Below are 27165 nucleotides of genomic sequence, written 5' to 3' on the forward strand. Positions count from 1 at the left end.
CTGGAGAGTGCTATCATAAGCAGAAGCAGCGTTTCAATCATGCTTTCTTGCATAAGACCAACGGGGAGGTGCCTTGTCTCCAACGTAAAGCGAATCATTCAAAAGGCAAGAGTCAGAACGAAGGGTGCCTGTGACACAACCCCCTTCTGCTCACGTACGTGATCAAGCAGTGAACACAGTCAGCACTTTTAATTCCCAGCGTACAGCACACAGCCCAGGCTTTATTCACTGCATGTCCTGAAACATTATGCTAAATATTGGACTGATGGTCTCTTGAGGAGCCTTGATGCTATCAAAAAAAAAGAAAGACACCACCATTAAGAGCACAGGCATTGACTAAAGTTTAACCTCAGTACGCTAAGGAACTAAGCAAATTTTTCTTTTTTCTTTTTTAACAGACTGGAGATTTAAGCCCAGAGAGAGTAAGATCAAATTCTAAAAGCTCCAGCTACAACAGCCCTGCCTGCAGGCAGCTGGCGTTTCACTTCATTTTAATTAAGTTTACAGCATACCCACACAGAGCTGCACCAGCATAACTACATAAGAGTCTAAACCAAACCTATTAACTTGGAAATGCGGGACTCCTGTGCAAGGCACGACAGATACCCCAGCACGCCTAGCTTGATACGCCTTGGGATTGGGCTGTCCGTATCCTCAGCTCTCCAGAGACTTGTTAGTGTACACAGCGCAGGATTCTGCTAATTAAATGCAGCATCTACAGCGGATGTGTCTCCTCTGAGCAAGCTTGAGGGATGTAGGATGAAGGCAGCAGCTTAGCTTATCCTGAGTCTAAAGCAGATGAATCAAGGTCTAAAGGCACTGGTTTCTCTCCACTGGAGAAAGGGGGCTCTGGATGCTTAGGTTGGAGAGGTCTGCTCCATGCATGCCCAACACTGGTGGGAGGAAAGTCTGCAGGCATCTCATCTATGAGGTAAGGGACAGCTTGGTAAAAGCTAGCCCCAAAAGTACAGGTTTGGTTATCAACCGCTGTTGCACCAGCCCATGAGAATTACAACCCGCTGCTCAGCCTCAGCTCTTCTTAAATTTCCTTTCATCAGATGCTTCCAAACTTCTTTGGACGTTTATCATCCTTTTATAGGTTTTAGCCCTTCACCTGCTTGTAATTTCCTTCAGAAATGAAGACGGTCTCCCCCATTTTTCATGCACTTGCTGAATTTCAGTCTTGCTGCAAGGGCAGGAGGTAGAACCGTCAACACCACTCACTTCCTAATCACTAAAAATATTGCTCAAATTGATGCCCTACTCTGGTACATCACCCCACTAGGAAGGACAGGTTAATTCCTTTAAAAACAGACTTTAAATCCAGTATCTTTTCTAATCCCTCTCATGCACTCACTGCACAAAATCCCCATTTCTCTATTTCTTTATCTGGGGGTGAAGAAAGCATTCGCCTTCCAGCTCAGGTCCTCATATGGAAGTCAACAGGAGCTCATGAGACGCTGCAATATGCCTTGCAGTAGCTCCATCCACACATGGACATGGACTCGATCTGCTCGAGCTTCAACAGTCACTCATACATTTCAGTGCTCTTCCACAGCATGAAGACTGAGCTGCACTAGCTGTCCAGTGCAGCACTGGAACAGAGAAATGCATCAATGACAGCAAGCCCAAGACCCCCGAGTTATGTTTTGAAGAAAACAGCATTGCAGAAAACTCTGCAGAAGAACCCACGGAGAACGGGGCAGAACACCCCCAGGACAGAGGGACTGCCCTGACCGTCCCGTGCAGATGCTCCCTCCCACCGCCCCTCTGACCCGTGATATTACTGGGCATGTTTTGCACATGCAGTCTCCTAAGGATAAGATTTCACATGAACTTCTCTGCCTCCAAGGTTAATACTACTTGAGACAAACACAAGCCACTCTGAGCATTTTCTCAGCTGTCAGTAGCCAAGCATTTTTGATTTTTGAAAGACGACAATGAAGCTTTCATGTACATGTGGTTATGCTTAAGGCTTCTTTCCTGCCATGTGTCCCGCTTCTTATCAAGCACTTCATGCACACACGGAAAAAGTGTGTTTGTGTTTCATACACCGTGGCAGTAATTATCAGCTATCTTGTGATAAACTAGCTGTGAGTGCTGTGGAGTTGTACAAGACACGTTGTTATTTTACAGACTGGAAAATGGATGTATTGAGTCTTTACTTGTCAAGGTCACAGAACAAATCGATGTGAGAGCTGGAGAAATATGGTATTTTTCTGCAAGTAATTTGCTCCGAGACAAATGAACATGGACTGGAATGTTACAATTCAGAGCTAGATTTCATTAACAGGGAAGGTGGAAAACAAATTGAGTTACATGTTCCTGTATCAACCGCTGTAACACTCAGAAGATGCTGTGTATTTTAACTCACAAGTATCACTGCCTTTATTATCCAAATTAACTAGTAGCTAGAAGAAAGACATCAAGAAACAAGAAAGAACAAAAGGCTCTTCTATCTCCCCCTTCTCAGACCAGCTGATGCTATAAGACATGAGAGACAGACTGTGAAATAACAGCCTCATTCATCCAAGCCCTTCCTTCCCTAGCTGAGACAGGGCGAGGATGGAGCAGATTTTAATTTCTGCTCCCGGAATCTGCCTCTGTTTTGGAGGAGACAACGCAACCTCCCTCTACGCAATGAAAGGGGATTGCAGGTCTGGGAAACGTCTCCATTTACGAGGTTTCTGAAGAATAGCGAAGTTCATACCTGTGATATATTTTAAATTTGAGCAGTGCTCTTGAAGGACACTGTTTGTTCAGCTCCACATCTTGATCTTTCAGCTTCGGTTATCGCCTTATCAGTCTACACAACCAACTTTACCTAACTTTCTAACAGATGAGGACAGGACACCTTAGAAAGGACTGAAGAAAACACAGCTTGGGATTATTATTCATAGCATACAGCTGTCAAGGAGCCCACTCAAACCAGGCATGACCGCACATACAGTCGTACCTATAGGAAAGTGACACCTCTACCCTCAGGAGCCTACAGACTGGAGATCGGCCCATTGATGCCTTCATTTTTGTCTTTTGAAGAAGTATTGGATGAGCTTCCTTCAAAATTTGGGACACTTCCATTAGACAAGAGATGCACCAAATTCTCCCCGAAGCCACAGTTGGTTTCCTGTCAGGAATTTATACAGATCATTGCCAAGAGCGAGGTCTCACAAGAAGTTACAGATGCCCAGCTGCTGAAGAGGGAATTCCTCTGAACTAAGAAAGCTAGCCATGCTTTTCAGGAGCTAAGCAGCCCTGCATTTTCAGCTCACTTTATTATACTAACAGCTCTTTTCACCTTAATTTGTTATTATGTGCAAAGCAAGAGATAGAAGATAGGGAACCGTTCTTAGCCAGAAAAGCCAGGTGCATAGAAAAATGATGGCAAGGCACTCTCTTAAACTCATCTGCCACCACAGCCAGAAACGGCTGTCCAAGAAAAGATCAGAGGGAATGTCACTATACTCTATAAATATCTGCATATGACGAAGCTATGACAGCAGGAAGATATTTAAGCAAGGAGGCAATGCTTTAACAAGACCTAGTAGCAGACATCTGCGCTAGATGAGAGGTACTGATCGTTTCCAAGAGAAGGGTTGGCCTAGCACTCAAATGAAGCCTTTGTCATAAGTTTTTACAAAAAAAAAAAAAAAAGAGTATCTCTCCGCACTAGATGTCTTCCAAAGTCAGCTATTTCTTACAAAAAGGACACTAATAGAGACTTTTTGAAGTTATGGCCCATGAATGCAGCTAAGGCAGATCCTGGACAGGACTGGCAGCTTTTCCTCTCACTTTGTAAAGTAATTATAGCCCAGTGCTTTAAGACATAAGAGTTTAAAAAACGACAAAAACAAAACCACTTGGTGACTGCAAGGGCAAGGTAAGTCACCATACCTGCTGCTCCTCATTGTCCGTTATCAGATAAATTAAAAGACAGAGGAGAGCCAGTAATTTATGGTCTCTGAACTGTCTGTTCAAAGGGAAAGACTCCTCTTAAAAGACCAGTTCTCAACTGCACAAAAGGTAAATATCCTGGATACTCTCTTTAATAAAGGGATGATATTCTTTATCATGGGGTGCATGAGGCACAGCATTGCTGGTCGGTCAATGGCAGTGATTTTCCTGCTCTGCGCTGGTGTGGCCTCACCTTGAGAGCTGTGTGCAGTTTGAGGTGCCACAAAATAAGAAGGACATAAGCCTATTAGAGAGTGCCCAAAAGAGCGCAACAAAGATGGTGAAGGGTCTGGAGGGCGAGATGTATGAGGAGCAGCTTAAGTCACTTGGTTTGCTCAGCCCAGAGAAGAGGAGGCTAAAGGGAGGCCTCGTGGCGGCCTGCAGCCCCCTCACGAGGGGAGCGGAGGGGCAGGCGCTGAGCTCTGCTCTCTGGGGACAGCGACAGGACCCGAGGGGACGGCATGGAGCTGGGACGGGGGACGGTCAGGCTGGGTGTCAGGAAGAGGTTCTTCACAGAGAGGGTGGTCGGGCACTGGTCAAGGCATTGAGTGTGCTGGGGTTCAAGAAGCATTTGGACAACACTCAGACACGTGGTCTGATTTTTGCGTGGTCCTGTGTGGAGCCAGGAGTTAGACTCCATGATCCTTGCGGGTCTCTTCCAACTCAGGACAGTCCATGAATATACAGTCAGTCATTCTCAACACCTCTGTTCTTCTGAATTCTATAGCATCACCCCCATGATTTCTCTAAGTTAAAAAATGGGAAAAGCACATACCAGTTTCCAAACAGGAATTCTTCAATTTACACATCACTTTCCTACTATGGGCTTAGGGAGGCCAACTAAGACCATCCAGACTATTCTCTACATGGCTCATTAATGCGAGTATGCTGGTGAAACTTTTTCATGTGTTGTCCCAAAGTACGGGTTCCTAACCTCAGTTTATTTTCACGAAGATTTCCTCATCTGCAGGTACCTCTGTCATGTTACTACTCTCTCTAGTAATTTCCATTGGGAATTGGTGATGAGAGCATGCAAGTATTTCAGCTAAACACTCCACAAATACATACAGAGACAGCAATAGAGAAGCCTGAAAAAACCCACATACTTTCTTTGGATCACTGTATCCATTTCTGCTTTCCAAACACCAAAACAGCCTCCCACTGCAATTCTGTGTCTGTATCACTTGTCTCATGCTTGTCAGCTTCAAACCTACCAAATTCAAATACATTCTGCATTAAAGAAAACTGCTGAATGTTATCTGCTGTTCTGCACATCACTCATCTTGCTTTTCAAGTTCTCCCAGGCAAGCTCTCCAGATGTTCCTGGATTTAATTAAATTCATAATTGCTTTCTGAAAGCCTCCTCGCTACATCATTCCCACTCACTCGCTTTCCAGAATTGTTATGATACATTATTTAATTACAGGACAAAAAGCCCCACTTCATTCAAACCCTTGCCCTGCATCATAGACAGCGATGCAGTTTCACAGCAAGTTTCCACACAGCCTCGCTCAAATCTTCTGCACTTGCAGACATACTCTAGGCTGTGCAGGGAGCAAGACTTCTATATTACTCCTCCCCTGTTCATTAGCGGAAACTGGAAGATGTCACAAATACAGGGAAAGGTCAGTTTTGCTATTTAGCAAATATCTATTCACTGCTTCTTACAACAGAAGGGGCAGCCACTGAAGTTAAATGGCAAAATGAAATTACCTTGCCATAGGCTTCGATGACCAAGTACTTGAATGGGTTGAAAAAGGAATTGAACAATTTGTGGAAAATGAATCCACTGCCAATTTAATCTTTGCAGTACAGTGTCACTTTTTCTGCAAAAGCATAAGACTCCTACGAATAGAAACGGGTACAGCCAACACACAGTGCTAGCATGGCAAGATCAAGGTGTTCAGGGCTAGGAGCTTTGCGGTCACAGAGCAGTATTGCTGTGCTTGAGCAGCAGAGTCAACACATCCAGGAGATGCCAGGCTCACCCACATCACATCACTCTGCATCTTCCTCAGTGGCCTCGAGCAAAATTTCTGGGATCTGGGCAAGCCAGCTGGGAACACTGGAAGTATTAGTTGAGGACTGCTGAACCCTTCCTTATGGCTAAACAGATTAAAGCTGCAATTTGAACATATTGGGGGGGGGGGGGGGGGGAAGGGTGAATAGAGAATCAAGCTCTAGGCAATCAAAAGTCCTCAACATCTTACTAAAGACTCTCTACCTTTAATCTGTAGAATGGAGGTACTGGACTCAATTACACATTTCCTTTGCAACATTAAGCATGGTCTGAGGTCACAGGTTGGTTGTGAATGCTGCATGTGTATTTCTTGGTACTGAAGACGCTGGGGTACACAGCCAGATTGCAATTAGATTGCACACTACAATACAAGCACAAAGGAACTGAATTAAGGCAACTTAACTTTGGCATTACCCCAGCTTTAACATCTGACTGCCAGGCAGCATGTTTCCGTCTCTTTTGGTGCTGTATTTATTTTCACAAATCTCAGATTATTTCAGGCACCAACCCTTGACATGCTGGAAATGCATTATTTATAAATCGTCAATAAGGAAGATGCACACTCAATTCAAGAGCTTACGGGTTGAAGAGTGCTCATAGCAAATTCAAAGTAATTTAAAGGCTTTATTTTGAACAACTAATGCTGTAACCAACACCTTCGCCTTCACTGGCACGTTGCCTTGTATTCACTAACCTCAACCGGTCTGAGTTAACAACATGTTTATCATACCTTCTCCCCTGAGAACAAAGCCTCATTCCTACCACAGACCTCCTGCCTGAGGCCATTTCTAACCCAGGAATGTAGTTCTCGTCACTGCTCAGCCCATATCTACATAGTAGAAATGCCTTTTTGGCAATAAGATAAGGCACCCGCACAGCGGGCCCCTTGCATGGAGTCTGGTGTAGATAACACAAGCAGTTTCACTACTATGAAGCCAGAAAGGGCAGGGCAGTATCCTGTAGGCAAGTTTAACCTCGAATATTCTGAGGTTTAAAAAAAAAAAAAGAGGAAGAAGAAGAAGAAAGACAGAAGCTTGTGTCTGTCAGGATTTCTCAGCACGAAAGTCAGCTCAGCCCTGTTATAAAAAGATGCACGATGCTGACAACCCCTGCCCCAGCAACAGCCACAGAAATACACCCCCGTCTTCAGGGAAGCGAGGAGCCAGCCCTCCTGCAGCGAGCACGCACCACATCGCTTTTGAGAACCCGAGAGCGTCCCATCGCTCCAGCTCGCCTCTGCTATCCTGCTCTAACCCTGGAAGGGCCTCCGGGGGCAGGCAGACACGGCGCTTCCAGTTTCGTGCGCTGCCTTCGCCTTCAGGAGCGCCAGGCAGCCTCCAGCCGCTCGCCACCCGGGTGTGCCCCGCCGTGCGGCCCTGGCTCCGGGCTGGACGGCCGCCCGCTGCCCGGGACACCAGCCCGGCCTTCCGCCCCCGGCGCAGCGCTGGCGGCAGCCCTTCTGCTCCACCTTTTAACACAGCTTGATTTCACCTCCCCAGCTCCCGCGTCTCTTTATCCAGTCATTTTGGTTCTCCACCGTCCTTGGAAGTTTGTCCGTAGGCAGCACTGCCCTGCCCAGCGCTTAGGGGGCAAACAGGAGAGGTGCCAGCCCTGGGGGTGCCCCCGCCAGCACACTCATCCCCGTCCCCGCGGCCGCCCCGGGCGCTCCCTGGCTTCGGGTGGCGACGAGCCCAGGGCTAACGGCCCCGGCGCGGGGCGAGCAGAGCCCCTCAGCTCCCCGCGGCACCCCGGGCTCGCCGCCCCCGGCAGGGCCCCGCCGCCCCCGGCCGCCCTCACCTGTTCTGGGGCCGGATGCTGAGCAGGTAGCTGCGCCGGTTGGGCCGAGAGGCCCAGGCCGCGTTTTCCGCCTCCTCCGCGCCCTCGACGCTGCCCGGCCGAAGCGGCGGCGACAGCCTCCCGTTGCCCGCGTACGAGTTGCTGAGGGCCCGGCGCGGCGAGCCCATGGCGGCGGCCGGGCTCCGGCTGCCCCTGCCCGGCGCCGCCGCCGCTGCCGGCCCTGTCAATCACGGCCGGCATTTATAGCCGCCCCGCACATGGCGCTGTCAGTCGGGCGGCGGAGCCGTGACGCGGCCCCGGGCTCCCCCCCGCCAGCCCCGGGTCCCTCGGTGTGAGGTGGCCCGGCCCCGGCCCCCCTCCACCCCTCCTCCCCCTCTGGGGACGAAACGCGCGACGTTCAAGCGTTGGTTTTGTTAATCGTAACTCCCTCCCTGCCCCCAACGCGTTGGTCAGTTTGGGGGTTTGGGGTTTCTCAAAGGTAGCTGAGGGTCGGCTGCAAAACGCCTTGTGGCTTCAAAGGCACGATCGTTGTGCCGTGGCTGGCAGCGCTGTGCGCTGCGATCGTTGCGGTCACGTCCTGGTGGCGGTCCCAGGAGCGTTTCACGCTTTGGCAGCTGTTTTTCCCTTGGGTTCCCAAGGTGCTGGTATTTATTCGGTCTCCCTGAAGAGGACAGCGTGAAACAGGGCTGTAAGAGGTGGGTACACGTCACAAAAGATTAGTGAGAGTGATTTAATACCAGATGAAAACATAACCCATAATAGAATTGAATTTCCTCTTGTTCCACCTTCATCTTGCCTGTCAAGCGGTTGTATTGAGCGCCGCAGGCACGTCGCTGGTGACACTGCGGCTCTGCGGAGCGGGATTGACGGATAGAACAGCTTGGCTGTGCATCGGCGGTCTGCCCACGGCTGTGTGCCTGGAGTCTGCAAGAAGAAAACAACAGCAGGCATTGCTGCAAAAGAGACGAGATCGTGGCAGAGAGGTCCAGACTGGGAAAGACAACAGGCTTTGAGCTGATCCCTGCCTGGGCAGGAGAGAGAATGAACGTGACAACAAGCAGCGAGGCAGGTGAGGGCTGCGTGGGTCACTCGGTGCAGGACATCCCCAGCTCCTCATCCCCAGCAAACATTGTGGTTTGGAAGGTGACCTCTGATAGGGACTGGCACGACTGTGTGCGTCAGCTATACACCCGGATCCCTCCAGGACCTGAGCTCATGCACTCAGCATGCCAGGAGCTGGCACCTGCACCCTCTTTTTCCCATTGCCTCCCGCTGAGACATGCACACATGCAAGCGGGTCTCTGATACATCTACCTACAGTTCATCTGGGCATCACAGACACAAATCCTTATTACCCAGAGTGTGACTTACTATTGGCACTCAGTCCCCTGTATGCACACAACCACACAGAATAGAGAGCCCCTCAGCCAGATGAATAGTTGGAAAAGGAGTTTATTTAGAAGCCAGGCTGGACTGCACTGATGAGGCACAGGGCATGGCCAGACAAGCATACTGACCACTCTGCTTTAGGTGCAAACAGCCCCTTTTGTTCTCTTACTACCCTGTGTTTTCCCACACTTGTGCTTCCCCAGACCACCCTGATTTCCTCCCTTCCTCCACCTTTAGTTCCTCCCCTAAGCATCCCACATGAAGTCTTGCACATGTTTTTCCCTTGCATTCCCTGATGAGTCTCTTACCTCTCAGCATGACTGGTGCCACCCCCAGGCCATAGGGTTGGCGACTGTCCTGGGACAGCCCTGGAAGGAACCAGGCTGGGGTCCCCTGGCTGGTTTATTCAGACAGAAACGTTCCTGCTCTGTTATCCTGTTCTGGAGTCCCATGGATAGTTTACTTCTCCCCAGGTTTATGATGGAAACACAGTATCAGTGTGCGTGGCACATGGAAGGGAGAAGTCAACAGGCCCCGATCAGCCAGGAACCCCAGAAAGGACACTAAAAACAGCAAAGGTGCTGGGTGACACCTGGACACGAAGCCACAACACAGATGTGCAGCAACAGCAGGTTGATGTAACTCAGTCTGGACCTCAAATGCTTTTTGTCACTGGTATATCAAACCTTGAGCCAAGTGGAAAGGGAGGTTACAACTTGAGCCAGGTATGCATGTAGAGAAACTGATGGCCCCCATGGAAGTTATCAAGCCCAGCAGATGCCCAAGCCTGCTTAGAGGGGAGGGTGCTGACATCTGTGGGCCAAGGTGGGGGGAGAAGGTTGCAAGGAGTATTAGGGGAATCCAGACATGCAGTCTAGTAGAGCAGCACTTGCAGACAACACCAGATCCAAAGCCAGGACCCCCGGGTGAATTTTTCTATCATATAAGGTTTCTTGGATCCTGTTAACTTGTCAGAGTCAGTGTATACTGGGTCAACAATTTTTTTTTAAGCTTACAGAAGTTATAATCTGGTCCGACGCAACCCAGATCTGGATACATCCAGTTGTTTTCTAGTGGCCTGAACAGAGTTGCAGTTCTCCACTCAAGCCGTGGTGAAATACATTTCTTAGCTCAGATCTCAGCACAATCTTGCATTTGGGCAGTGTTTTGGAAGGAGCCTTGTGTCATTTCAGGTGTAGGTACTGGAGTTTGCTTATTGCAGATCTCTGTAACAGGTGATTGTGCTATCAAGCATGTAAATAGCTGGATGTGTGACACCAGAGAGCATACTTGGTCTTGGCAAATGCAAAGGAGATGGACCCCATCAGACTTTTGGATTTGTTCCTAGGAAATATGGGGAGAAAGGGTGGTCTGAGAGGGCTGACTGAAGATCTCACCAGGCAGTAAAATAACAGATGAAAGCCCGTGATGACAAATGTAACATGATTCATAGAGGAAGCAATGACAGGCATTTTCCATAGGCAGTGGTGGGGTCTGCATGGGCTAATGCCACTCAGGAAGAATCCATCTCAAACAGAATATAGCAGACCTGAAAAGAAAAGGGAAAAAAAATCCAAACCAAACCAAAACCAAAACCAATCAACCAACCAAACAAACAAAAAACACAACTCACAGAAGGGCAGGAAGGATGATCAGAGACCAGAACTGGCTGCCACTTGGAGAATACCTGCATAGGCTGGGGCTCCTCAGCCTGGAAGGAACAACTGAGGTGTATATGACAGAGGTACGCACAGTCCCGAGGGACAGGGAGAGAGTGTCTATCAAAATAAGTTCATGGGCATCAAGTGAAGTTAGCAGGAGGTAAAGTCAGTAAAAGAGAGGTGCTTCCTTATACACCTTGGCGTTAAGCTGCTTCCATACATTGCTGTGGTTGCTGAATGTTAGTGAGCTTAAAAAAAAATAGGACAAATCTGTGGAAGGCAAATCTCTTGAGATTTCCTCAGGACAAAGATACTAGCTTTGCTTTAAAAAGCTTAAAGAAGTGTTCAAGCTATGAGAAGAAGAAGAATATGAAAGAAGAAGAATATGAAAGAAGAATATTTGCTGTGTGCGTGCACCAACCTCACACCCTATGCTGTGCTTCAGCTGCTGCCCAGCGTGACAGGCAGGATGCTAGGCTGGGAGGCCCAATGTGTCATTCTCCTGTCCCCATTTCTTTTTCTGAAAGGAGGACTTTCAGGTCCCACAGCTTCAGGAAACCTGAACTTAAGTCCCATGATATGAATTACGGATGTCATTTCACCATGCCATCACGCTGAGCCCTATCTTTCGGGGTGTTGCCCTGATAGAAAAGACACTCGCCTTGAGAAGGGTGTGCAGAAGAGGTGAGTCTTTGTGTTGGGGCTGAAACTGTGTCCAGTTTCAGACTCTCCAATACAGGAAAGACATTGATATACTGGAGTGAGTCCAGTGAAGACCACCAAGACAATTAAGGGATCTCAGGCACATGCCATACAAGGAGAGCCTGAGGGAACTAGGCTTACATCTTAATCAGAGGTCTAAATGGAGACCTTCTTGCTGTGTTCAGTACCTCATGGGTGGGCACAGACCAAACGGAGCCAGCCACTTCCCAGAGGTCCAGAGTGATAGACTGAGAGGCAACAAAGACAAGCTGCAAGGAGGAAAATTCAGATTAGATGTTAAGGAAAAATAAATAAATAAATTGCCCCGTGAGTGGGATCAAACAATGCAACAGGGGCCAAGAGGTAAGCGATCTCCATCCTTGGAGATAGTTAAATGTGGATGGAACAAGATGCTGGGCGACAGATACAGGTCCTGCTTGGAGTGAGGGGCTGAATCAGAGACCCGGAGGTGCTCCTTCTCACCCCAGTTACACTGTGGTTGTGCACCTCACCCCACTAGCAAACGGAAACCTGGGTGGTAGGAGCAGGTTTAGCACCTACCAACTTAAGTGCGGTGGGATGAATCCTGCTGCAGTGTTTGAGCCTTCCCCTAGACACATGGTGAATGTATATTTTTCTGCCCTTTCAGGCACCGTATGGTTCCTGTGCCAGTTACCCTGCTGAGACAGAGCTTTCTCTTACAGCATTTGCTCTCTAGTCATTCTGTTTGCAGAGTGACAGTGCCCTCTGCTCCTGTCTCCATTTGGAAACTCGCTCTCGCAGCATTTAGTTTTTGAAGTCTAAGCCAGTCAGCCACAAGGCTTCAAGCCTTGTTAGCAAAGCTTTCGTCCTCTGCCTGCAAATCCAGCGCTGACTCACAGCAAGCGTCACAGATGTTTTCTCACTCCTCTCACACAGTATATCCTTCCCTTTCTCATCCTGCACACATACACATGGGTTCCTCCCTTTCTAAAATAACAGGCTTCTTCCTGCTCTCCAGCACAATGTCAACAAACTACCACCATTGGCATGCAGAAAAAAACATATTCTTGACCAAATATTCATGCAGAATGTGCCGTGGCAGGGCTTTTAATGACCCAAGGACAAGCAGAACAGACTAGGCATATAATAGAGGATGTTAGCCTTGAAACCCAAAGAAGCGATCTATGGCGAATGCAGCAACCTCTAGCTGATTGAAAAGACACTGCATCAATCAGAAGTGTCATCTTTAGCTCACGGAAAGTGTTCAGGTTAATTTAATGATCACTTTTGTAAGCTACCTGTGCTGTATTTATGTTGACTCTGCATGAGATGTGACAGAGCTACTGGAACACGTTCAGACAGAACCTTCATTTGCAATACATTAATATCTGTATTTTAAACATGTAGGGTATATTTCTAAATATATGTGGAGGGAGAACATCCTTCTTCCATCCACCAATTCTGTTGGTTTTAGCTTTTTCCTACAAACTGCATCCCCATCCTTTTGAAGAGAAAAGCAGCAGGAAGAGTCACATCCCTGGAGAGGCATGGCTCAGCTTTGCTCCTTCCCCAGGTAAGCACATGGTGGTGGTCCCCCCTTGTGCCCAGGCTCCTCCTGCACACCCTCTCTCCAGCCCTTTTCTCTCAGCCATAACAGCTTCCCCCTGCCATCCAGACATCCATCTGCATCCTTCCATACTGCTAGTGAAGGTACTTGTGGCAAGAGCTGAGGGAGAGACCCAGTGGGAATTTGTCTGCTGGTGGGAATTTGTCCACGCTGGTCCTGAGCCCAGACCTGTTTCATCCCCATTGGTTTTGTGTCACATTCCCTGCCTGGTCACATCGGAGAGCAACAAGTTTGTTGGGAATTACAGCCCCCCCCTCTTCTCCCTGTGTTCTCTCCATTCACAATTGCACAGAGCTCAGGTTCAGCTCCAGCTCCTTTCCACTTGGTCTGGTCTTTTGAAAGGTGGTGAGTTTTGGTTTAATGAGTCTGTTCTTACAGATGCCACTCCAGACCTCACATCGCCTTCATCACGCTTCATGTACCATCTCTAACACCACAGCATCGTTCTGCAAGGGAGAGCAACTAACCACGACTTGGTTGTGCCATAGGGCCATGTAGCAAAATTAAATGTAACGAAATATAATGATGGCGAATCCTTTTTATTTCATTGTTCTGGACACATTTGCAGCCTCACCTGAGATACTGGCGGCAGAGGAGATTCTGCCTTTTGTCCTAACTGTGTAAATAAAAATCACAGCACAGCGATAACAATCGGTACATTCTGCTTCTCCAAGTACAGCCTGCATCCGAGTGTAATTCATTTCATTAAGCTGTAGCTCTAGAAGGGCTCGAAGGATCTCTCATCCTGCTATAAAGGACTGTTTGCGATAGAAATCCGACAGGCACAAGTGTTCTGGTCTCAGAAGGCCTCTCTGAAATTAACTCCTAAATCAATTGGCTGCTTTATTAATGAATCCTCAGACCCATTTCCATGGCCAAGGAGGGAGATTTCAGGAACCAGGGGAGCAATTTCACATTTTTCCTTCACCAGAAAGGTTAAGTTTGGGCTTTGAGTAGAAAATCAAATAACTCGGAGACTATGAATAGGGCCAGTTCCCAGCCCAGGCTCCAGAGCTCACAGCACCGGCCCTGCGGGGCTGGGCTGTGGGGCCAGGCTGTTCCCAGTTGTCCCCATCTGTCGGCTTTCTGCCCTGTCCAGAAGGGTCTTGTGCAACCTCTGGGCGGGCTGGCCCAGCGACACTTCCCCTAGAGCCCTCGTGATACCCAGCCCAGGCGGCGGGGGATTTCTCGGCGGAAACAGCCTGGCAGGTTGTCGTCAGCGCGGGCTGGGTCTCGCCCCACTTCTCCCAGCTGAAGGAGCAGGGACAGCACATCTGGGGTTCCACCATGAGACCCCGGGCTGTGGCCTCGGGGACAGAGGTGGGGCCGGCCGGCCGTGGGGATGAGGGGAGGGGGGCTGTGAGGACAGCGATGAGGGTGGTCGTGGGGATGGTGGCGAGGGAGGTGGTGGGGATGGGGGTGGAAGCGAGAGTGGGGATGAAGATGAAAGCAAGGGTTGGTGTAGCGACGGGTGAAGACACCCATGGGGACAACGGTGAGGGTTTGTGTGGGGATGGGGACGAGGACAACTGAGGGGACACGATACGGCCAACTGAGGCGTTGGGGATGAGGACACCTGAATGGATGGGGCAAGGACAACTGAGGGGACGGGCTGAGGACACCCACGGGGACAGGGCTGCGGACACCCGTGGGGACAGGCTGCGGGTACCCGTGGGCACAGGGTGACAATAGCCGTGGGCAGCCCGGGGCCCGGCTGGTGGCGCCTCCCGCCGCTGCCCCCGACGGAGCAGCCCCGGCCCGGGCCGAGAGGCGGCCCCGGCCCCGGCCCCGGCCCCGGCCCCGGCCCCGGCCCCGGCCCCGGCCCCGGGCGGAGCCGCTGGGCGCCGTTTCGCTTTCGGAGCGGGGCTGCGGGGCGGGCCCGGCGGCGCGGAAGTGCGGCAGCTGGGGCCCGGCAGGGCCTTCCCCGGGCGGCGGGGCCGGCGGCAGGTGAGTCCGGGGCCGCGTCCCCGGGCCCAGGCCCGCGGGCACCGGGCCTGCGGTACCGCGGTCTAAGCCCGGAGGGGGAGACACCCGGGTGGCCCCCGGAGGAGCTCGGGGGCCGTGGCGGGGCGAGCCCCGGTGAGCGCCTCCGCCTCTCCGCAGGGCCCGCGGGAGCCCGGCCGGCCCGGGGAGCCTGAGCCCGGCGCTGCCCCCCGAGGACGGCGGCTCCTCGGAGGCCACCATGCCGGCAGGTGAGAGCCCCGCACCGCGGCCCGGCCCGGCCCGGCCCGGGGAGGCCGCCGCCGAGGGGAGCGGGGAGAGCGGGCGGCTCGGGCTCCGCCACGCCGCCCGGGGCCGGGCCGGGGGCCGGGGGCCGCCTCACGACCTCGTGCCGCTGCTTCTCCCCTCCGCAGGTGCTCGGCGGGGCGAGGAGCCGCCTGCGAGGCCGGCGGCTGCTGAGGGCGGCCGGGGCAGGTGCGGTGCGGGGGACGAGGCGTCGGTAGAGCGATGCAGACAGGTGAGCGGTGTTGGGCTGGGTGACCCTGGCGGCGCCCTTGCAGCTCGGGGTGTTGTGCGGTTCTCAGCGAGCCGCGCCGGCAGGGAGCCACCGGCACGTCGGCGGCAGTGGCGCTGGGGTCGCGGGTTGGCGCTTGGGCAGGCCGGGTGAGCTGCGCCCAAGAAACGCCTGCAATGCCGCCCATCCAGCTGCGGCACAAACCGTGCACCGCAGGGTGCCCCTGCCTGCGTTTGAGCTCCCAGAAGCCACTTTTAAAACAGTGTGGCAACCCACGGGGGGGTCAAGCATGCTCATTTTCCAAAACCTCCCTTCCTTGGTAGGATGGGCCCTGTCTGCACTGGGGGCCTCACCCCTATTGTGAGTGGTCGAGCACCGTGGGTTATGCTGGAGTGTTTCTCCTCTGAAGGAGAAGGAGTGACGCTTGCAATGCCTCCCGGGTTGTGTCCATGCTCCTGTTGCAAACTCACACCTCTTTCTTCGTAGCCATTGTGATCACCGAGCAGCCGGTCTCCGTCTCTGTCCCCGTTGGTTATTCCTTCACGCTGCGGTGCAGAGCCGAGGCTCGTACATCACTACAGTACCAGTGGTTTTGTCAGCGCCAGGTAATGCTGTGAGCAGAGATTACCCCAGTTCTTGTGTCGGGCTTGCTCCCTGCCCTGCGGCATGGTGGAGATAGCCCTCTGTGGGTAGACTGGGTGGGAAGCAGGAGGCTAGAAGAGAAAAGAGGAGGGGGGACAGGATGCGGTTACATGACCATGCTAAGGGCTTCAGCAGGTGCCATGGGGAGTGCCATAGAAAACATCCTTCTCCCTGTATCCCTGTGGCTGGAGGAGGTGACAGAACCAGGGATCCCTGCTTTTCCTGCTTTTAGCAGGAGCCTGCTGGTCCCTTCTGCTCCCAGCAGTGAGTGGCAACTCGCTGCCCACCGCCTGTGTTTTCCTTTTAGTCTGTCTGCTGCCAGATTCCTGGTGCTACCAAGCAAGACTTGCCCATCACTGCACAGCAGACCCAACTCTACACCTGCAGAATCAATGATCTCTACAGAAATGCCGTCTTCTCTGACTGGGTGAAGGTGGAGGTCCATCCGTGTGTTGCCAGAGGTACTAACATGTCTTGCAGCTTTTCTCTGTTTTCTGCTTTGCACAGATATTGCCAGACATCACTACAGTGGTCCTCTGTGGTTCCTGGGACAGTGTGTCCTCCCAGCTTGAAAAGCACTATACAGAAAGATCACCCCAGTGATGTGAGCCTGCAGGTCTTAGCCAGACTACTGTGTCCATGCTGTGGATATTTCAGGTCCCTGTCATGATCCCAGTAACCCCAGCTGTATTTACCTGCTCCTCCTGTTGATCACTCGCCATGGGTTTACCAGAGGGAGGTTATACTGGGTGTGTGTTGTTTTGCATTGGACAGAGGGACTGGAAGAGGCAATCTGGCAAAAATACCTCTGGGTGTTGACTGCACCCTTGACAGGAAAGGGTGAGCATCACCAGGAGCCAGGGCATGTTTGGGACTGGGAAGCAAGAGGCAGTGCTTTGGTGTGTCATGTTCTGTTGTGGGTGTTGCTCTCAAGGATTCCCTGCAGAAGGGTGCAGCGGTGATGCTGCAACTACAGCCACCCCATGGGATGGCATCTCTTGGTGCGGATGGAAAAAGGTTCACTGCTCTGGCAATGCACACAGACTGCAGGATACAAAAATACCCTTGTTTTCTCTTCTCATGGATGGGGAACCAATTTTGTGTTCCTGCTTCATAGGACTGCTCCCTCAGCTCTGGCAAGGAGAACCGGTCATCATCCTCAACCCCACTGAGCAGAAGGTGGAAGTTGGGAAGCCACTACTGCTGCAGTGTGCTGCCATGGGGGTCCCAGCCCCCAGCTACCAGTGGTACTGCAATGGGAACGTGCTGGAACACCAGAAGAAAAAAAAGCTCTGGGTAATGTTACCTCGGGATGGTTCAGAAACTTTGGCTACTGGGCTGGGTGATGGGAGAAGCCCGATGGGACGGTGAGTGTGAGAGGGCTTCAGAAGCCTTGGAGAGACTGCTGAAAATTCTATGCTGTTGTCATCCTTGATATGACAGGTCACAGTCCTTAAGCCTGGCTCTTACCTGTGTGTAAAGGCTCAGGCATGCTTTGATCTGTGCCATCAGGTGAATGCGGTCAGAAAGCAGTCTCTTCTTGCCTGTCCTCCCCCTCTCTTCAGCCCTTGAGAAACAACCTCACGCTCAGCCGTGTTTCCCTGCAGTCCACAGATTACTCCTGTTGCTTTGATAGCCCTGACTGAAGGACTATGGTTGAAGAGGGAATACATTTTATGGGCTTCTTCCAAAGCTGTGGATGTTTCTGTAAGAAATAAGAGATTGATGCCTTGTGCTGGCATTGAGGGCTCTCAGCAGGCCTCTTGTGCTTTTTTGCAGTGGCACAAGAACAGCTATTGTATGTACGTGCAGGGGGCTGCGGGTGTAAAGTGATGGAGCTGCAGGAACAGTGTCTGCCTGCAGGAAAGCTAGAAGGAAAAGTGGTTAGTTACAACAGGAAAGAGTCAGGGAGTCAGAAAAAGGTCGGGTTTTGTGGTCAGTCACTGGCTGAATGTGCTGTCTAGTCGGTGCTGTCTTCTGTGCAAGAAAGGCAGACTTCCTCCTGGGGCATCACTTAAAGCATGGTAAAGGAGCCAAGCTCTTCTTAGGTGGTGTTACGAGGGACAGTGGCCTCAAACAGAACTTTTCCCAGGGAAGTTCAGCATGGGGACTAGGAATAGATTCTTCACTTTGGGGTGGGTGCAGTGGTGGAGCCTGTACACAGAGAGGCCACAAGATCTCTGTCATCAGAGGTTTTTAAGACTTGTCTAGACAGAGCCACAGCTGCTTTGACCCGCTTGTGCCTTTAGTTCCTCTCTGAGCAGGAGGCTAGGCTGGGCTGGAGAACTGCAGAGGTCCTTGCCAGCCAGAACTGCTGGCATTCTTGTCCTGCTTCAGGCGGGACGGATATGAATGAGAAACTTGCTAGAAGAGAGCAATGGGCATGATGGATATCTAGAAAATGCCACCTAAGAGGAAAAATGGACAACCTTCTGAAGTTGGCCATGTGCTGTCCTGCTAGTGTGGTTCATGGGGCAGAGTATGGCTATGACACAGCGTTTCAGGGCTGCTGGATAAAGAAAAGAGGGCATCAGGGCAGAGCATTCTTGCTCTCTAGAAGCTGGGGTTTGCAGCAGACCTTAGCGTGTGGCCTTGCTGAGCTTCTTAGAAAGACAAAAGTCATGGAAAAGCAATCTTAGATATCTTTCTGAGGCAATAAATGAGGTTGCAGGAAGCAGCAAAAAAAAATATATTTTATTCCCGAAACAAGGGTGCATTTAGCAGATACTGTTGAGAGGATGCAAACTGTCACCATAAATAATGAGATTTAACTTTTGATCTGTCTAGATCACCCACGCCAAAGTCAGTGACTCCGGCACGTACCTCTGCTGTGCCTCCAATAGCCACGGAGAGCACTGGACCAACGCAGTGGACATTCACATAGGTGAGCAGAGCCAACCCACATCTGCTTTGCTGCAAATCATCTTCTAGCTTGAGAAGTAGTTAAGAGGACTTCAGTGCTCTTGTCTGGAAATGCCAGGCCGGTGGACAAGGAGGCCAGTGCCAGGGTGTTACCCTGGGGCTCACTTTGTGCAGGGGAAGCTGGGCTGAGGGGTGTGGGATTAGGAGAAGTAGGGTGCATGGCTTTGCCACTCACACCTTTCTCCAGCTTGAACGGACTTTTAGTAACACAAAAAAATACCATTGGTTTTAAATAACACTGATGTGGGGAGCTGAACATAAGACACTTCAGAGTGGAGAGGCAGCGTGGGGCTCTGCAGAAACACGGGAGTGTCCTGGCAGTCCTGTGGCAGCTGTCACGGGAGCAGCCTGCAGAGCACAGTTTCACACCCTGGATATACTGGGTGATCTCAGCAGAGCTGCGTAAACCCTACTGAGCTGGGAATGCAGGCATCGGCCTGCCCCATGATAAATGGGATTACTTGATAACGGGGTTCAGATTTGGCGAGGGAAGTGGCAACTGTAAAAGAAAAAAAGCAGCATTCTGTCTGCCTGGCTGTACTGTGGCTTGGGACGCTGCTGGGTCCTGCAGATGGTAGGAAAACAGCCACATTAGGCTGCACTCTCAGATGCTCACTGCAGTTTTTCTTGCCCTGCCGAGGTGCGGGTTTAGTAGATCTCTCAACAAATTGCAATGGAGTCCTTCGTTAAAACTAATGCACAGCCTTGCCAAGACAAAGTGATGTGCTCAGACACATGGAGCTGGAGAGGATGGTGTTTATTTCAGGAAGGTTCAGGCCCATCAGGCTGGCAGCCTGGGGCTGATGCAGCGCGTGCTGTGTGACCTGATGGATCCTGGGGAGAAGATGGATCCCCGGAGCCTCGGGCATGCTCCACCTCCAGTGTGATGGCTGCTTTGGCCATCTGCCTTTGCAGTGAGTCAGGAATAGCTTTGTGGGCTCTTTACTCCATCTAGAGATTTTTCTATGCTATAAACTTCTCATCTGGCCTTACAGTCTGTCTTTAAAACCTCTCCAGGGAGCAAACTGGTCCTGTATAATCAGAGAGTGTTGTGTACTCTCCCTGCCTTCTTGCGTCTGGCAAAACAGCACCCAGGAGTAACACTCAGCATGAAAGGGACATCAGACTGGGTTGGGTTCAAAATGCTATGCCTGAGTAGCTTTAAAATGCAACAGGTGGCTCTGTCAGAGGCAGAAAAGGACAAATAAGCTTGTTCTGATAGATTTCCCTGGAGCATTACCAGCACCGTCATCACTGTGTGTTCAGGTCTTCCAGACTCAGAAGATTTATGCAATTAAAAATATGCTCTTTCTTCATTTAGAGCCTGTAGGGTTTCAGGCTTTTCTCCTGTGCTGGATTTTTTTTTTTAATAGGGAAATCTGGAGCTGTCAGGGTAACGATGGTTTTCAGAGACTGCATGCTGGGAGCATTGAGGGGTGGGATTCCTGCATGGATGCCCCACAGGCACACCAGCACCCACAAAGCGCAGTGCTTGGACAGGGGAGCTGATGAAGCTCATGAAAGTGAGTCACATTTTGGGGTGGCCTTCCTGAGCTGGAACTGCTGAAAGGCAGGAAAAGACAAACCAGGGTGTTGAAGGTGCTGGGAATATTATCACCACCAAGAGCAAACAGCCAGCTTCCTTCCCGCTTGTGGGGAGCAGCTCTCACTTCTGAAGCTTATGTTGACTGAGTTTCTTCCTGGAGTCATCCTGTTTCCTTTGCTTTCGCTGCAGCGAAGGAGCAGCACCGGCATCTTGGGAAGCACAGCAGTCCAGGCAGGGCTGATCCAAGCAGCACAGATGTCCTGATAGGCACCAGCTCCTCCACGGTGGCTCTCCTGCCTGCCCCTTCTCTCAGCTTTGCTTCCTGGCTACTCACACACAGGCACCCTCCTTCCCTGCATGCCCTACCTTTCAACTCTAACCACTTGCTGTTCCTGTTTGCTGCTGACACGGGGTTTCAGGTACCTCCCAAAGGCCAGCTCAGGCAGGCTCCTGAAATCAGCAGACAAGTGTCTTTAAGGTTACCAAGCAGGCAGTGAAAAACTTGCCCAAGGAGCAGCCTGTTTTACTTCTACAGATGCGGATGAGATGCAGATGCACCGCATGATCCAGCTTTGCATTGCCAGGGGCCATGGGAACAGGTTTCAGACCTGTTGTAGGGGCTGGCACTGGGATGCTGAGTGCTGAGCACTGGCTTATTGTTCCCCTCTTTCTTTTCCAGGTTCCTGTCGTTCAGAGAAGTTTTTTGGTGAGTACTGTCATCATTTCTTCCTAAGCAATTATTCCCTGAATTAAAAGGCAAGCTCCAGGGTGCATGGGAGGGCAGGGCATAGGGGTGCTTTTCTTGCAGAGGCCATTTCAAGCCTTTATGGCCACTTTGTCACAGGCTCCACTGGCTCTGTGCTTTCTGGATCAGAGCTGTGAGGCACAGGATGAGAGTCTTTTTCCCTGCCAAGACCTGATCAGTCTCAGCCAGTGGAGTAAGATTATTCCTAATGAGTAACCCAATCTCAACCTCTGCACTTGCCAAATGACTTTATGAAGTCTGGGTCACACAACGCCTTTTCCCTTCTTTTAAATACCTCCTTGGACCAGAGCAAAGCTCCTTCTCCCACAGCTGCTGAAAGCCAATCTGATTTTCCTACAGGGGAAGCTGGGGGCTGAAGTGAAAGCAAGAGGCTTGGCTTTCCCTCCTTCAGCCCTGTGGGGGGAAAGGACCTCTGGCTCAGAGCTTCCCCCTCCCAGGGGCCGCCAGCATGCGTAACAGTCACAGTAGGGCTGGTGCCAAATAGCCTCAGTAGTGCAGATCCTCCTCCACTCCTGCGGTTTTGCTTTCCACATGGAAACTTCTCAGGTCTTTCTTTCAAAATGATGCCTTGCATGTTTTGTCAAAGCGTTCAGAAAGCTGAGTGCTTTCTGGAGGGCATTCCAGGCTCGTGACAGGGTAAGGTCTAACCTTCCTGCCTAAAACTGAGAAAAATTTCCCCTGTCCTCACACCAACCGAAGGAAGTGAGACCTTGCCACTTGCTGTGTGCTTACAGCTTTTTCACTTGGTGTTTCTGTTAGCTACAGGCAAGATAGCACTTTTAGTGGGCAACAACCGCTACCAGCATCATCCAAACCTGATGGCTCCCGTCACAGACGTGTTTGAGCTGAGTGTTCTTCTGAAGCAGCTGGGCTTCCAAGTTGTCTCTCTTCTGGACCTGAACAAGGCTGAGATGGTGACAGCAGTCAGTCGGTTCCTGCAGCTCCTGGGAAAAGGAGTCTATGGTAAGGCATCCGTTTATGTACATGTAGCAGTGGTTGATACAAGGGAGGAGCAAAAAAAATAAAAAAATAAAAAAAATTACCTTTTCAGGTAAACGTTTTGTCTAGGTTACAGGCAAGCAGAACAGGTTTTTCACTGTCACATGGCTACCCTTTGGCTCAATTAGCATGGGTTTCTGCTGATGTTTTGGGGAGTCAGTGCTTCCAATTGTGAATGGGAGAGGGTGTTTTAAAATTCAGGAGGTTGTTGATTGCCCCACCTGGTCCTTTGCCAGGACAGGAGCTCCTGTTGATCTGTCATGGCTACAGCTGGCCACAATTTGCTTGTTTCTCATTCCTCGTGGTCCAGTTTGAGCCTCTGACAGCCTTTTTGCAGAAGCACATATTCCCAGCTGCAGATGGCTTTGGGGCTGGGCTTCAATGGGAAGTGTTCCTTAAACATAAAACCAAAGAGCAGATCTTGTGGGTCTTAAAGCAGGTGTTCAGATTTTGGTGGTGAAAGTAGCTTCCTTTAGGTTTCTAAGGGTCTTCCAGCCTGATGGATACCCTCAAAACACCTGGCAGATGTTTTTTTTTTTTTTCTTTGAAACCTCAGCATGAGGCACAGCCTGCTTTGGAAAGTGCTTATCGTCACCACCCTCTCAGCTGCATGGTGAACCAGGGTATTGAGACAGCAAAAGTCAACACAGGCCAACTCCAGCACTCGGTGTGAGGTTGGGAGGTTGTGCAATGGACAGGGACAAGGCCACAGATGGAAACATTGCAAAGCTACCTTGTTCCGGGAGGCACTGACTCACTCAGGGAGGCTGAGCTGGCAGGGAAAGGCATCATGCAGTTCTTGCTGCTCCAGCCGTGTGTCATCTGATGACAGCGTATTCCTATGACTTCACCTGCAGCTTCCTTTTGTGATTGCTGTCTGAAATCCCCTTGCATCTGAGGCTTTGCCTCTCCTGGGCCAGTGTCCTCCCTGGGGAGGTGCTGTGCTTTTTCCACGTCTGTGTAAGGCACTGCCATTCCTACCTGCTATCTGTAGCACACAAGGACCAAACGGCATTTTTTTCCATGACAATTCCCCTGTTTTCGTAAGCAATGGAGAAGAAAAAGATTTGGAAATGGCAAACCTTTCATGCTGTCATGCCTTATTTAAACTTCCAGTGCTTTTCTGCATTTGTGGCCATTGATCCTTCCTGGCAAAATTGATTTTGTGCACTGGCAAGGAAAACATTAACAGCTGAGTTACTGAACCTTGATAATCCTCAAGTGTTTGCTAGGCATAGCCTGCTTCAAATAGTAGTTTTCTTTACAGCTTTCTAAGCTGAGTGGTCTGCTATTATTCTGAGGCAGTGAACCTTGGCACAGGCTGGTCCCAGCCCTGTATTTGAGTGGAAGACTCTTGCAGTAGTTGGGTGGCATCCAGGCTTAGGGTGGGGTGTTGGGTCAGTCTGCCTGCTGATTGCCCCAGGGCTTCTCCACCTGAACTGTGCTGCATCTCGCTGTGATGCATCTTCCAGTAGTTTTTCAGCTGTTTTCTTGCATGAGATTAAAAAAACAGGTGAAGCACAAATCCTTTAAATTAACTTGTCTTGTTAATGCATATTTACAAGGAAGCCAACAACTCCTCCTAAACCCTATATGCCCATTTTTCAAGGCACTAGCTCCAGGATAAACACCTAGAACTGATTGAGAAGTTCAGGTTTCATGCAACTTGTACGTGCTGGATGATGGTAGTGAGGCTGCAGTTCCAGTCACAATCTAGGTAGCCTGTTAAAACTTCAAAGATCCCAGGGGTGCCCACGTGGGAACCGGTCCTGTACATCCACGTGGGTGTGCTGGACGTGCACCTGCACAGAGACATCTCAGTGCCTCCACCTGTGGGTGTTTTCTTTTTTGGAGACTCCCAAGCATGGAGCCCCCCACTTCTCCACATTCCCTTTTCAGGGCAGACTTCCTCCTGGGAAGTCTTTCCTGACCCTCTGGAGCTGAGGTTGCCCTGTGTTGTATGGCCTGTGCCGATGAGGAGAGCTGGGCTTTGCTGTCTCTTTAATTGCTCCTACAGCAGTTGCAGGCTCTTGTTAGACCCTCCCTTCACCTCCACGTCACCATCCCACCCCATCTCTCCCTGCTTTCTTCCCAGGCCCTGGACCCCAGCATCTCAGTAGCTCCCACTGTCCTTTTTCTAGCTTCTCCACCTTCTTCTTGAACTGAAGTCCCTAAAACTGGACACAGGACCTAAGTGGGGTCTCCTTAGGGCCAAGGAGAGTGCCAAGAACTTCCCTTGCCCTGCTGGTCCTGCATGTCCTAACATAGCTCTGTTCCCAGGTGCTGGCTCATCTTTAGCAGGGTGTCTGCTGTGACCCCAGGTCCTTATCTCCAGCATCGCTGTTCGATCAGCGCTCAGCCCCGGACAAAGCACTGCCTGGGGTTACCTGGACTTTGCTGGACTTTGTACTCTTATGTTATTGAGCCTCATCCGAGATTTCTCCATCGCAGAACAAAACCAGGCTTCGTTGTTATGCACAGAGGTATCGTATGTCTGGATGTTGGAGGTGATTCAAAGGCTTCTCTAATTCACTACATGGAGGTGGTGGCTCATCTGGCTGCTTTTCCTCCAGACCTCCTCTTAGAAATGATGATTTTGAAGGCCCCAGACATCCCCTGAATAGTCTAATTATATAGTCCTCAGATAAACAAGGAATCTCCCTAGTGGTTATTTCAAGCGTCCTAAAAAGTCCTGAGTCAAAAAAATGATGTCGGAAATGCAATAAGAGCAGAAAGTTACAAGTGAAATACTAGGAATAAGCTGTCATGCGTTAATTAAGCAGCATGCTGACATTTCCTGTATTATAAGCGGTGCCTGGAGCTTCCCCTTTTTAATTTGGTACTCGGAAGCTTGTCTCTGATCAGCAGTTTTGACTCACAAGATGTGGGAAGAGCACTGAAATGTGTCTCGGGGAAAACAAAACAAAACAAAAAAACAAACAAATGAAAAAATACCTTTTCCCCCTCTAGGCAAAATGTTGATGTTCCTGTTCAGGAAGAGAGATTAAGTCTAGGAAAGATTTGCAGCAAGGTTGTTCAGCTGATATAAAGAACCTGTCTTTCTGTTTGAACTTAAGTCTTTGTGGTTTATGTAGCACAGGGAGCGTTCAACAGTGTATTCAGGGTGCAAAATAGGACCCCCAAAGTTAGGGGATTTAATGATTTAATGATCCCTTATGGGCTTTTCTGTAATATTTCAGGTTTTTCCAAGTGTCAGTGACACTGTCAGGTAAAGGATGTCATCACCTCCATTTTATGTACAGAAATGGAGGCAGACAGACAAAAGCCAGAAGTGCTTGACTACTTTAGAGTCCAAGCCTGAAATGCCTGCATCTGATTTTTCCAGAATGCTTCCCATTTTATACTCTTTTTTGGAGTAGGCTTCTGTGGCTTTGATTTGTGAGTTATGAAAGTTTTAAACTTCTGCAAGTCAGAGCCCTCTGTCTCTGGCTGGCAATCCATAAGAAGAGGAACCCAAACCTTGTGGGCACCTGTGAAAACATCTATTTGAGTAACTTTCCATTGTACTCTGAGAATGGAAACCCCTGATGACTTTAGGCCTCCATACGATGAGATCATGCTTTCAGTCCTTCAGCTCCTGCCCCACTCATTGCATCCCTTCCAGCATCAGAGATCAAAGTGAATTTCCTGCAGACTACAGGGGCAGGAAGAGGGGAAGGAAAATAGAGGAGAGGTTACTTAATGAAGCGTGGGCTTTGGCAGGGAGTCTGACTTACGAATTTCTCTTACTTTTGCCTCTTAGCTGCTTGTTCCCGTTTCTGACCTCTCATTCTTCACTGTCCTTCAATTGCGGTAGTGCAACTGTTTGCGTCACCTCATGGAGCTATTTTTAGCAGATTTCAGTTCCCCAAGTTGCCTTTCGACAGCATCCCACAAGCAGTTTTATCAGTGCTGGGAAGGGGTAGACAGCCACTGCGCAGCTTCCTTTTGGGAAGCTACAGCCCACCTGGGGGCCCCTGGGCAGAAGGAGAGCTCATCCCTGAGCACGTGTGCAGGGGCTGGAGAAGCACCAGCTTTGGCTGTGTCACCTTCCTCAGTGCTGGCTTTCCAAGCTGGATGTTCCCGTGTTGCTGTCTCTTGTAAAGGTAGAAACCATTGTTATGTTTCATATGCTCAAGAGTAAAACTCAAAACCGAAATTCACATTGGATGTTGGACTTCCCACCAATGTCTGGATGAGTCCTGACTCCTCTCCCACCTTACAGGGCTGGTATCTGGTTTGAGATTGTTGAAGCACATGGTTCACATGATCTGGACATCTGGAGAACTCATCTCTCTCTGTCTTTCTGAATCTCATTTTTCACTGGCTCATAGTTGTATAAATACAGGCAGACTTTTGAAACCACAGGAATGTTTCCCGTCACCTAAGCTGTTGATTGTCTCTCCTCCAAAACTAGGAAGCTGAGGTGTTTCTTATTTAAAAGGTTGTTAATGTGTTGTAGCACAAATGATTACAGTTTAGCTAATGTATACCCGGTGACTTTGGTGTCTCCTGAAGAACTGCTGGAAACCACAAGTACAGGAGAGCTTCTTGGGGCTACTGTCAGCTCTGCTGAAGGGAATGGATTTGAAAAAAGTTGAGACTGTGAGGTCAACATGGCTTAAGTTTTCCATTTGTAAGTGCTACTGGTGTAAGTCTGTCCCACGCCAGTATCCCTTCAGCGCAGGAGGTGGAAGATGGCC

General features: G+C 50.3%; 2 protein-coding genes and 1 long non-coding RNA gene across 7 annotated transcripts in view; 2 read left to right on the forward strand and 1 right to left on the reverse strand.

Moving 5' to 3' along the window:
- Window positions 1–8026, reverse strand: part of ALPK3 (alpha kinase 3) — a 34443-nt gene extending 26417 nt beyond the window's left edge. Inside the window, 2 exon segments of the mRNA XM_067003914.1 lie at window positions 7772–7974; window positions 7976–8026. Coding sequence (XP_066860015.1) covers window positions 7772–7974; window positions 7976–8011 — 239 coding nt within the window. The 5' untranslated portion in view covers window positions 8012–8026.
- On the forward strand, window positions 7431–14022 carry LOC106047418 (uncharacterized). The gene is made up of 5 exons (XR_010834263.1): window positions 7431–7797; window positions 8410–8466; window positions 8576–8840; window positions 12980–13078; window positions 13511–14022. It is a non-coding gene; the product is annotated as an uncharacterized lncRNA (long non-coding RNA).
- Window positions 14023–14334: 312 nt separating this feature from the next.
- Window positions 14335–27165, forward strand: part of LOC106047451 (mucosa-associated lymphoid tissue lymphoma translocation protein 1-like) — a 28251-nt gene continuing 15420 nt past the window's right edge. The window contains exons 1-9 of one of the 5 annotated variants that reach the window (XM_067003920.1): window positions 14377–14452; window positions 15236–15324; window positions 15487–15590; window positions 16074–16192; window positions 16537–16690; window positions 17347–17525; window positions 19017–19113; window positions 21377–21403; window positions 22223–22426. In XM_067003920.1, coding sequence (XP_066860021.1) covers window positions 15581–15590; window positions 16074–16192; window positions 16537–16690; window positions 17347–17525; window positions 19017–19113; window positions 21377–21403; window positions 22223–22426 — 790 coding nt within the window. In that variant the 5' untranslated portion in view covers window positions 14377–14452; window positions 15236–15324; window positions 15487–15580. Of the gene's footprint in view, window positions 14453–15019; window positions 15325–15486; window positions 15591–16073; window positions 16193–16536; window positions 16691–17346; window positions 17526–19016; window positions 19114–21376; window positions 21404–22222; window positions 22427–27165 lie in introns of those variants that run through there. The other 4 variants (XM_067003919.1, XM_048081428.2, XM_067003918.1 and 1 more) reach the window with 4 other exon arrangements.

The sequence above is a fragment of the Anser cygnoides genome, chromosome 11 (assembly GCF_040182565.1).
Source record: "Anser cygnoides isolate HZ-2024a breed goose chromosome 11, Taihu_goose_T2T_genome, whole genome shotgun sequence".
In the NCBI taxonomy this organism is placed as follows: domain Eukaryota; kingdom Metazoa; phylum Chordata; class Aves; order Anseriformes; family Anatidae; genus Anser; species Anser cygnoides.